Source organism: Lolium perenne, chromosome 4 (genome assembly GCF_019359855.2).
Source record: "Lolium perenne isolate Kyuss_39 chromosome 4, Kyuss_2.0, whole genome shotgun sequence".
NCBI lineage: Eukaryota > Viridiplantae > Streptophyta > Magnoliopsida > Poales > Poaceae > Lolium > Lolium perenne.
The window spans coordinates 403,739,978-403,751,372 of NC_067247.2; the positions used below are offsets into that span (position 1 = coordinate 403,739,978).

The 11,395-nt window shown below is 45.2% G+C and overlaps 1 protein-coding gene across 3 annotated transcripts; it reads right to left on the reverse strand.

Annotated features, from left to right (window-relative positions):
• Positions 1–3,470: 3,470 nt before the first annotated feature.
• Positions 3,471–10,839, reverse strand: LOC127297440 (glycerol-3-phosphate acyltransferase 9). Of its 3 annotated transcripts, none has more exons than XM_051327742.2 (13): positions 10,687–10,839; positions 10,353–10,594; positions 10,111–10,168; positions 8,170–8,288; positions 7,266–7,365; positions 5,563–5,658; positions 5,063–5,159; positions 4,848–4,935; positions 4,686–4,782; positions 4,234–4,319; positions 4,021–4,140; positions 3,833–3,931; positions 3,471–3,727 (listed from the first exon to the last, which is right to left on the reverse strand). In XM_051327742.2, the coding sequence occupies exons 2-13, from the start codon at positions 10,442–10,444 to the stop codon at positions 3,679–3,681; spliced, it is 1,101 nt and encodes a 366-aa protein (XP_051183702.1). In that variant the 5' UTR covers positions 10,445–10,594; positions 10,687–10,839; the 3' UTR covers positions 3,471–3,678. The 3 variants fall into 3 exon arrangements, with proteins under 3 accessions (XP_051183702.1, XP_051183701.1, XP_051183703.1); XM_051327741.2 differs by having other exon boundaries at positions 10,664–10,830; XM_051327743.2 differs by lacking the exons at positions 10,111–10,168; positions 10,353–10,594; positions 10,687–10,839 and adding an exon at positions 9,975–10,072.
• Positions 10,840–11,395: the final 556 nt, after the last annotated feature.

The following is an 11,395-nucleotide window of genomic DNA, read 5'->3' on the forward strand; positions in this document are numbered from 1 at the left end:
TTCCCCAACCTCCCGCCGCCGGAGCGGCCGCCGGAGGCGGAGGAAACCACGGATCGACGGCGAGCGAGGTGGAGAGACTCGGTGGTTTCACAAAGTCGCCTCTCTCGGCACTGTAGACGAGCGAGAGAGGAGACAGCCAAGTCTGTCTCACTTGATTATATCACACACTAATCAAGTCCCCACTAACTCATCACATGGCTCCGCTTCACTAACTATACGTTAGAGTATATTTTTCATTATACATGTACAGAAAAGATTATATGTTTATCTGTGAAATTACATAGTTTTAAAGATGGAGCTGCCCTACCATGGTTTGCGTCGCTTTCATTTTGCTTTTGATTGTCAACCGCTGGAACAAAGAATATCCTCCCCATGACCAAAAATTACCAAGAAAACCAATGGATATGAGAATGGTATATGAAAAAAAAAGGGTATGGAACAAATAATGGTTGGTGATAGGAAAAGGACAGGGGAAAGACTGTCAGGGGAGAATAACTAGATGCTACTAGTACTACATCAAAGCTGATCATGTCCTGCACAAAAGGACCCTATACCTTTGTCACCTCAGCTCCAGTCCCCTCTTCACGAGGTACAGCCATACGCTCATCTAATGTGATGGGGTTCTAATCTGGGGTCGTCAGCGCACTCCATTGCACTTTTCTTCTAGGTTTTGTGCTTGCTTGCTCATGTTGCTGAGAGCCATGTGATTTGGCCTACAAGCCTTTTTCTCAATAACATTATACCTTAGGAGCAATTCTTTGCGCCGGCAGCCTCCCCTAGCTAGTTAGTTCCATTGTTGGTATAGTACCATGGTAGGTCAAGTGTACCAAGAAGAGCAATAAAAGATAGCAAGCGAGAGAATGACAAATAAAGTCAGCGTTTCGTCCTTCGCACCGGCATCCAATGTCTCTTTTTAACATACCAGTCGCCGCCATTTCCTCCCACACTCTCATCTTCTCCCACCCCCCACCACCACCACATGCATCGTGGCAGCCATGGCTGGCGGCAAAAGGATCGAGGAGACGGCGTCTAGGACGGCCATCGGGCCTAGGGCGTGGCCGAGGTCGCCAAGGAAGACGTGGGGGGAGGCCAGATTCAACCACCGCCGTCCCAGTTGCCACCATCGTCACCTGAGTCCTCCCCTTCGACCCGTTTGGGTTTGAGTTTGGTGTCACCATCCACTTGGGCATGTACTGGGCAGTTGCGCCTCCCCCCGAAGTTCGCGTCGGTTATCGATGGGCAAGCGCCTCACGAGCTCGTATTGTGTGTGCCCGGCGGCTCGATCGGCCTGTGGTCCATGAAGGTGTTGTTCGACCCGATCGACCAAATGTACCTCCACAACGGTTGGAGACGGTTCGCAGTTGAAGTCAGGCACTTCATCTTCTCCAAGTTCGACGGTAACGGCGTGCTAACGGTCAAGGTCTTTACAACCACTCCGATGAGAATGACTAGGCGAGGGCAAGATGAGGACACTAGGGTCCCGTACCATGTTTTTATTAATTTCTAGTTTATTATATTAATTTGCTTTAAGCAATTGTGCCCAAACTAGGTATGCCAGCCATAGATATAGCAAGAAATTTCTAATATTTTTTAAAAATGGTTGAGGCGCGGAACAAATAGAACACGCCGCTAAGCGCACTGACGTGGCAGACCGGATCACAACCTAAATTCTATTCGTGGCGCAATCTAAACGGACAGAATCAAATCATTTGGATCCTAGCAAGAAATTTCTAATATTTTAAGAAAATTGGGTCACAACCTAAATATATTCGTGGCCTAAATTCTATTCGTGGCGCAGCGCAATCTAAACGGACAGACTTAGAGCATCTCGAGCCGTTGGGGCTCCCCAGGCCGAAATCCGGCGCTATTTAGCGCCGGATGGATGTACTTTTTGGCCTGGGGAGGCCCATTTTCCCAGCGGCGAGCCCATGGTCGCCTGCTGACGCTCACCCACCGCGTGCATATCGACGGTGCAGTCGCCGGGAAGGGGAACCGTCGGAGTGGCCTCGACGCATTGAACCGCCGTAATGGTCCGCGAAGTGGTCTGGGGAACCCAAACGCCTCGTCGGGAACGGTCGCAGTGGCCTCGACGCGAGAACCGCCCCCGTAATGGAGCACGAACTCCACGGAAGAGCAACCGCCGCTCTCTTCGTCGATAGACCTACATATACGGTTTCCGACGGCCGACGCCATTCATCTCTTCTCTCATCACCATCCTCTGTCAGCATGAGCAATCTCTCTTTGCCATCGGACACCGACAGCGAGGGGAAATCGCCTGGATGGCGCCATTGGTGGGACCGAGCTGCATCGTCTAGCAGCCACGATTCCCGCTGCCGGCCAGCGAGGAGGAATGGGATGCCGACGAGGAGGAGGACGAAGAGGCCGAGGAGCGGGCCGAGGAAGAGGCTGAGGAGGAGTAGGAGGAGGAGGAGGAGGAGGAAGAGGCTGAGGACGCGGCGGCCCGGGCGAAGGCGCAGCCGGCGAGCACCTTCGACGACGAGGAGGACTCAACTTCCTCCGACACGTCGAAGGACACCGGCTCTTCGGAGGAGGTGACGAGCCGTAAGCATCACCGTCAGGACAATGAGGCGGGGCCATCTAGGAAGAAGAAGTAGTTTAAGTTTGTTTCAAAGTTTTTATATGTATTTTATATGTTTTTTCGAAGTTTTATATGTAATTTGTCTATGTTGCACCACTTAGTTTGTTCAAAGCTTTCGTTCGACGAACGTATTGCCGTAGAACTACAAATCCCCCCCCCCCCCCCCCCCACCCCAAACGCACGCGTGCCGTATCTCGGGAAGACGATGCGATGACGATCGGCCTTTGTCGCCGACAAATCGGGGCCACCAGACGGTTCCCGCGCTTTTCTCTCGTCCGGAGTCTTTTCTCTCGTCCGGAGTCCCCGAGCGCTCCCCGGGGACCCGGGGATGGCCTGGATTCGCCGGATGAATGAAAGGCCTAATCAGAACGAAAACGAGGATCCGGGGACACGACTGGACCGTTTTCGTCTATCCGGATGAAAAAAAAGGTCCTGGGGGCTTCCCAGGGAGATGGCTGGAGATGCTCTTACATTTGGATCACGCCGCTAGACATGCTGCCCTGCAGAGGAACTACCGTCTGCCGATGCACCACCGGCAGAGCAGAGCCTGGGGATCCGGTGCCTCAACTTTGCCTGCGCTGTGCTGCTCACGCTCACGCTCATCCTCGTATCCAGCATCACCCTTTGCGGTGATTCTTTTTCTATCCATGATGTTCACTAAAAGGTTAAATCAATAATCACAGCTTCAACGACATGAGAATGATCAGGACCGATTGTCTGCACGAAGCACAAGCCAAATATCAATACAGCATCTCCTGACACAACACCGATGCTAATGTGTCACCAACGGTTTGTCTGCACGAAGCATAAGCCAAATATCAATACAGCATCTCCTGACACAACACAAATGCTTATGTGTTAGACACTAACGTATCAGAAGATACTAAAAGATCTTTAGCCACACAAGTACATGCAATAGTTGTTTCTTGCCAAGCACGCGCTACTGATTCTGTCAAACTGAACAAATTTTGAGAAAAACTGCGGCAGTCATTTCCACATGCCCCAGATTTCGCTTGGGACCAAACAGATTACATATAGTAGCTAAATGGTGAATCCCTATACTAACCAGTAGCACCTATTTAGTTTTCCTCGAGTCTCCTCAACACAGATTCGGCAAACATGCGCTGCCTGAAAATTGAAAAAGATTGTAAGAAATCATGTAAACTTTAAAATGGTTAACAGGCTAGGTTGACCAAATAAGCATCCTCTATTTTCAAGAGAGAGATGACGCACTTCTCCTCGGTGTGTTTTGGGCTAGGCCGATTATGTTTCAGATAGCCATCCCATGGAACCTTCTTAAGACCAGCTCGAGCAGCTATCATGTCCCTTACTCTGTACACAGCATTGCATTAAGTATAAAAAATTACTTTCGGGTCCTGTTATGTTCGCAGAAAATAGAATATTATCCAAACTTATGTTACCTTTCAGTAAATTCTATCGATGTCTCTCCTTCCCTGAGATACTGAGGTTCCAAGAACCAGACATCACAAACAACAGCCCACGATGTCATAAGACGACCCAAGTGCTTTGTAAAAGATTGCCTAGTAAACATTTAAAGTGGAGTAATACGTGAAAAAAAAACGAAGGTAAAGTGTGAACAAAACAAATTCATATAGCTGCTTTGCATTCCTTACTTCTTACTATTCCAGAAGGCATCAACAAATATTTTATTATATTTGATAGCTATTGGACATACAGCAGAGCCAAGCTCGAAAGCACCCTGAAAAATAAAAACGAAGAAACAATCCAATTTCATGCTTAGCATGCGTGAACAATAAAAAATATCAACACATGACTGATTTCCCACATCTGCTTTAACCACAGAGTGAAAAAAAAGTTGGTTCTTTCATTTCTTTTTTTTTCTGAATACAGTGATAAACCTTGATCATTTGCATTACATTCAGAGAACTCTAATATCATATAAATATACAGCTAAAAAAGGATGGTATATTGATACCATATGAATGATCAATTAGTCTCTGCAAAAAATGGAATTCTGGATTCTCTCTTGAATAAACTTTCCATATTATAGACTATTCAAAGCCATTTATATGGCCACTAAAAAAAATCAGGTCAGCCACTATACCTTCTTGAACATCACGGTGTACTGATTATTGACACAAGTTCCTTCTGGGAAAATCAAGAGCGGATTGTTGTCCGGATGTTGGACATGGTCACGTAACCTGATTTAAAAGTCAATTAATAAACAGATTTTCTAAAATAGAGAGTTGCAAAGCAAATAACTTACTTTCTTCCAACTACTTCACGATCGTTGTGATCATTACGGTTAAACCAGATGCAACCCACACTTTCCAATATAGTCTTCTGAATAAATCCTGCAAATTAGAGAGAGAGAGAGAGAGAGAGAGAGAGAGAGAGGGGGGGGGGCTATTAAATAAATAAACATTCTAGATTGAAAACTAAAATAAAACTAGAACAGATGTTTCTGAAATAGGAGCTAACCAACCCATCCGGGGTGCTTTTGCATGATGACAGCAAATGCTGTCATCTGCTCCAGAATGATGAAATCTATCATTGATGTATGGTTTGCAACAAATACCTGTTGAATTACCAAATTGTTGCAAGGGTATCAATTAAATTATGAATTTTATAGTAAGATAAAGGAAGCAATGGTACTTATATACAAGAACAATGTCGACATACAGATATGGTTCTAAAAAAAATCGTGTATACATTCAGAAGACTGTAACCCATCTAACGTAAAAAAAATCAAGATAATAGTAATATGTAACAGAGCACGCATATCATAATCAGAAAAATGTGATGGAAATGATATCTTGTGGCCTTGTGTTAACTTTCCATGGGAAATTTCATGGGAACTAGCCTTTAGTCTAACAGCTATTATGTTTTGCACCTCAAAAGTGTGAGTGGTTACACTTCTCCGTAGTGTTTGTACCTAGGCACAACCATACTACTAGCTCAGACATGAGTAAAGAAGTAACCTGATAAGGTCGTGAGCTTGGGCGTGGTCCATGGTACTTAATAACTCCAGTCCAAGAAACAACAAAAACACTGCACATCATTTCAACCAGCTTTCTCTGCACAAAGTTCAAAACAAATTTATTCAACTCAAAACAGAAGAAGTTTTTAACAAACATCACACTAAGAGAATTGGCCAAGAAAAACTATCAGGGAACTAGAGAACTGAGTAAGTTATGATAATTGCATAGCACCATAAAAGTTAATGAAGAGATGTTAGTTACTACAAGAAGGTACAGTTGGCTAGAGGACTAACAGTTTCAGGCAGGGCCTGACAACTGAGTCCAAAGCATGGTTTTTATGGCGTAATGCGTTTTATGGTGACCGACCCCCTTCATAACATTATAACGCCTGTGGCGGATGGCGTGGCGACATTATAGACACAACCTTATGGCGAATGATAGCAAATTAAATCAGCACTAAATGAGTTGTACATGGCCACTACATAGAGCAGCAGTGAACACTAACAAAACAAGTTGTAACACTATATCGCAGCAGGCAGTACAGCCTACAGGTACATTAGAAATTCAGAAAACAGAAGAGAGAAGAAAGAAATCAGAACAGAGAAGGGCAGGGGGAGGAAGAGCATGGAGAAAGAAAGAGGGGAGGACAGAGGTGGCATGCCTTGCTCATCTGATTCCCTGATGAATGTAGCAGCAAGTTGTGGACGGATTGAAGCTTAGTCTGCCAGGGTGGCCTGCTCTGCAGCTCGTGGATCTAGAGTTCGAGCACGAGCGGAAGCTGGAGAGAAAGGGGGCTGACGGGAGGAGGAAAATGGGGTCGCGGGAGGAGGGATCGTGATGGGGGCGGAGGGGAGGTGGTGCGGAGGCGGAGCTGATGCAGTTGGGTGGTCGCCGGAGAGGACAAGCTCGAGGTACACAGCTAATTTCCCCCACCATGGCCACTCTATCTTTCTTTCCCGCTTACTCAATCACTCTCTCTCTCCTGATCCCCTTTCCCTCCCCGCCATGGCTGCTGGCTTCCGCGCTCCGATTTACGGAGTCCCAGGCGCGGGAGACCAAGGTCATCTATTCCTGTCGTCGTGATTCAGGCATGGCAACAAATATTGTGTCGCATGGATGGTATGGGAATTCCACGTGGTATGGCCGACGCCACAGGCCAAAAGTATTGTGAGCATGGACGCCTAGAGCTGGGACTGCGCCACCGCGTTATATCGTCACTATAGCAACGGCCGGCGGTATAGCGACACCATAAAACCCACGGTCCAAAGCATAGTTAAAGTTAACTCATTTTTTTAAAGATGAACTCACAAGTTAGTTTTACCTTCACTAGGCTTCTAATATATAACCACACTAAGCTGACTTATAAAAGCATAAGACAGATCCATATTTATTACTTGTAGGAGCTAAACCCCTACAAGACATCGAGAAAAGGATTAACTGATGGAGTGCTAATTATTGTTATGCTTATGTATTTGCTAGGGAAAGAGAACAGTCTCAATCCCAACAATTCATTACCGAAATGCTGGATAAAATTTGTGATCGTTCTTATTCACTAGGGAGAGAGAACCATGGACATGAATGCACAGACACACAGAGAAAGCCATAAGATCACCATTGTTAACCAATAGTCCAGTTAAAGCTCCGTCCCAGAACAGTCAGGGGTATTATACAAAAAATATGCACATCAAAATAAAATAACTCACCTCTATTTTACGTTTTAGTTTACTTTGCCCTTTCATGAGGAAATGCACTGGGAAAAAGGCAGCGAAGAAGGCCAGCCATCCTAATAGAAGTGTTAAGGCCCTGGTGCATAATTGAGTTATCAGATGACAGATTTGATGTTCACAAAGAAATCAATGAAGTCAGGAGATACAGTGGATGAACTAATTGTTAGTAGTAAGCTACTAGAATATATACAAAAGTATAGAGAACAACAACGTTTCTCTGCTCAATTGTGCATAAAATCAAATTATTATTTCAAATAAATAGCTCGTATTGAAGTATTTTAGAAGTGTTGGAGAAGAAAAAATTATAGCCTCAAAGGGAACATGAAAAAGTTATAGGCATCAAAAGAACAAATGTGATTACACAAAAACCACGGCAATCATATAGACCAACAGGTTTGTCGGACAAAAAATAACCTTGTAGAAGGGTTCAAACTTCAAAATGTGTAAAGCCTAGTGGTTTAGTGCAGATTATATGATCCACACCGCGAAAAGAAAATGCAAACCCTGAAACATCAATATTAAGAGCTACACCATGTCAACCCAACAGAAGGACATCACATCTTTTTAGTACAAAGTGGTTTTTTTGGGGTGGGGCTACTGATTTGCAAATATATGACAAGCCATTGTGGGAATGGTTCAACGCAGCTACAGTTAAGCACGCAATGGGAACATTCTTTCCATGACCATCTAAAATTCTACAAGTGATGTCATTTTGGGCAGCGCATTCAAGGGCTTTCCAACCTATGTTGACAACAAATCAACAGAGCAGAATAACCCAACTGCTCATATTAAAAGAGGAAAAAGGATACTGAACATTTCAGATAATAATTAGCAATATCTTGAAGCTTGATGTGAAGTTCAGACCATAAGACTAAATCACCTCAGCGGAAACAGTAGTCCGTATCTTATGACAACTCCCAAGCACCATAATGGGAACAAATAAATATTCCAGTTCCATGGCTCTGGAGAATTTGACTTAAAGCAACGTGTGAATGAATCCTGCAGAAGTGCAAACACAAGCAATGTCATAACTAGACACTTCAACATTTCATGATATTTTTCTTCATTTTTCCCTATAGTCCCTTTATGTACAGCAGGGTACTAGAATTTGATGAATGATAAGCAAATGAAATGTAGGGCTAGTTCGTTTGACATATCACATTCAGCTGGAAAAGGACAAACAGTAATCCCTTCCTTTGCAATTTTAAGCTATGGCTGCCTTATGTGAACCAGAGATTCTAACTGTAGAACATCAATAGTCTAAAGTATATGTATTGCTGCTCAAAGACTGTGAGATAAACATGTAGTGATTACTTTTAAACTTTCATCATTTAACCTTAAATCTTGCATGCCAAACATACACGGGCTTCTTGCTTGGGAATTTTTATGTATCTGTTTGTCATCTTATAGTGCCGACTTAATGAAACATATATCCAGAGATATGTGTTATGGTGAAAACAAGTATTCATGATATATTTTTTTATCAAAAAGTCCAACTATGTGAAGCCGCTTGAACCTTTTGCAATAAGAAAGATGTGCTCTACCTTTATCTTGCTTGATAATAGTTGTTATTTTATTCAACCTAGAAAACACTGCATCGAATAAATCTCCATGGGAAAACATTACTTTGGTGATGCTACATATTGTTGGATTGCTGCTTTCTATGCATATGATGTTTACGGAAAGGAAAATCTAGGTGTTTTTGGAATATTAAGTGCTATACAAGGATTACGAGTCGACGAGTCGCTAGGGTACCAACTCATGGACTAGTCGGTCACGACTTGTCGAGGTTTTTGGTTGGAGCAAGAGACTAGTATATAAGGCTTACCAAATAGGAAAAAGGCGAAATAGTCTCGTTTCCTCCTTATTATGCAAAACCTTGCAGATCATAAGCCTAGAAACGACTAGTGAACATGAACATCATGTACTAACCCGAAAGATGCATACAAGAGAGGAGGACTCCAGGGACGGAGCCAGAAATTGGAGATAGGGGGGGCGAGAAATCGAGCATCGGGACAACGAGACCCACGCGCCTGCCCGCAAGACGGTCTCCTCATAGACAATTTCACCATGACAAGAGGATTATGGGAAGAGGTAGACTGCGACATAAATTTCAAAGATAAAAATTTAAATCATAGAAGACATATCTATGTGGACTGATAAAGTTCGAGTTGATCCCATTCTATTTTTTTAATAATGTTACAAGCATATGTAGACAATCCAATAGTCTGTTATAATTTTAGGTATTTGTAATTAATTTTCACAGTTCTACCAAGTTTTGAAGGCATAGAAATTTTTAGATCCAATAGTAGGAGATAGGGACTGAATTGATAATAGAATTTAGAAACTGCCGCAAAAACAAAAACAGAAGGGGATTAGAGCTAGGAGGAAACTAGCCTTTCCTTGCCTCGTTGCCCAGCGCTCATGGTGGGCATGCGGCCGGCCGGCCGTGCGCCTACGCACTGTTCTTCAATCAATTGAAAGATGCAAACTGCAGCAGAAACTGGCCAAGAGTGCTAGACCTAGGCGGCAGGAGGCGAATACAGAAAGAGGGGAGTAAGGAGGACGATCTATCTGCAGCAAATTAGGCTTTCTCGTCCTTTGGTCTTCTAAATTACGGCGCTGGATTTGGGCCAGCTATAGATAATTTAGATGGGCTTAGTTAGTTAAACAGCTGGGCTTCACCTGATTAGGGGGGGCGAAGTTACTCATTCACGTACGAAACGCTTGGTTTCCTGATCGCTACCAAGCAAAATCACGATCGATAGGGGGGGCGTCGCCCCCGCTCGTCCCCCCTTGAATCCGTCCCTGGAGGACTCACATCGACGATGGCACCCGCCGCCTGGGTGAGCACCGGCGAGATGTCCAGCAGATCGCGCCTGCAGAAGAGCAGGAAACGCCTCAAAAATCTAGGCAGAATCGAGAATTAAGCCACACACACACACACACACACACACACACACACACACACACACACACACACACACACACACACACTAGGGTTACGAGATGGGAAAGCAAGCAAGAGGCAGAGACAGACAGGGGCTATGGCTGTTATATTACAGGTTGAGACTCCTGGGGGGTTCCTGCGGTGGCGAGTCCGACTCCGAGGGGAGGTAGTCTTCGAGGTTGGGCGCGTACAGCGACGACGCCATCTCCTCCCAGCGGCCGACGCCGGCGAGGAGAAGGCTTCGCGATGGGGCGAGAGAGATGAGATTGGCGTTGTGACCTGGGTGAGATTTGAGATGTTGGATAATTTCAGCGAGAGGTCGGAGAGCGGCGGCCTCCTTCTCCACTCGTTATTCCTGCAGAGAAGAGGGAGATCGAGGATGAGTGGCGGTGGTTCCTGGAGAGAAAACGGTCGAGACGCCCACCTCCGGCAGCTCCCTCCGCCCACCTCCGGCAGCTCGCTCCGCTCCACCCCACCGACGGATCCCTTCTACGGTTCTCCGACGCTCCCTTCCGCCCTTCCTTGCCGCTGGTAGCCAGGAGCCCGACAGAGATTGCACAGCACAATGTTGTTCAGTCGGACAGCACCAGCAGAAGCAGAACAAGCACATTCAGTTAACTGCATTGGCAATACATAAATTTGGCTCACAGGTCCAGCACAATGACAGCAGAAAATTGAACAAATACATAATGTTACCTCTAATCGACTTGTGTTAATCCTTGAGCCGATTAATTAGTTTGATAGCCCGATTACTAGAAATGTTTCCGATTAATTAGTCCACTTTGTTCAATAAAGTTTTGCAAAATTTTCATCGCAGATCGCCCGTCCAACTGCTACCCCGCCCAAATCAAGTAAGTGTGCGAAGATCCAACTCGATTCTCGCCTCCAGAAACTCGATTCCCATCGTCTCACCGTTGGCAACCAGACCTTGGATACAGGATCGCGATCGCATTGAGGATCTTGTCGAAGAGCTCCAGGACACCTTCAAATAGTGGCAGGTGGTTGAGGTGCAAGAGGGGCAGTACCCTAGATAGTTGGTGGGAGAAGAGAAACTCCAGAGGGCATTGGAGGAGAAGCGAAAGAAAGGAACATGGTGGCGGCTGGTGGCTCCTTTGTCGCTCATGACCTAGAATATTACGTCATCGAGGAGGAGCTT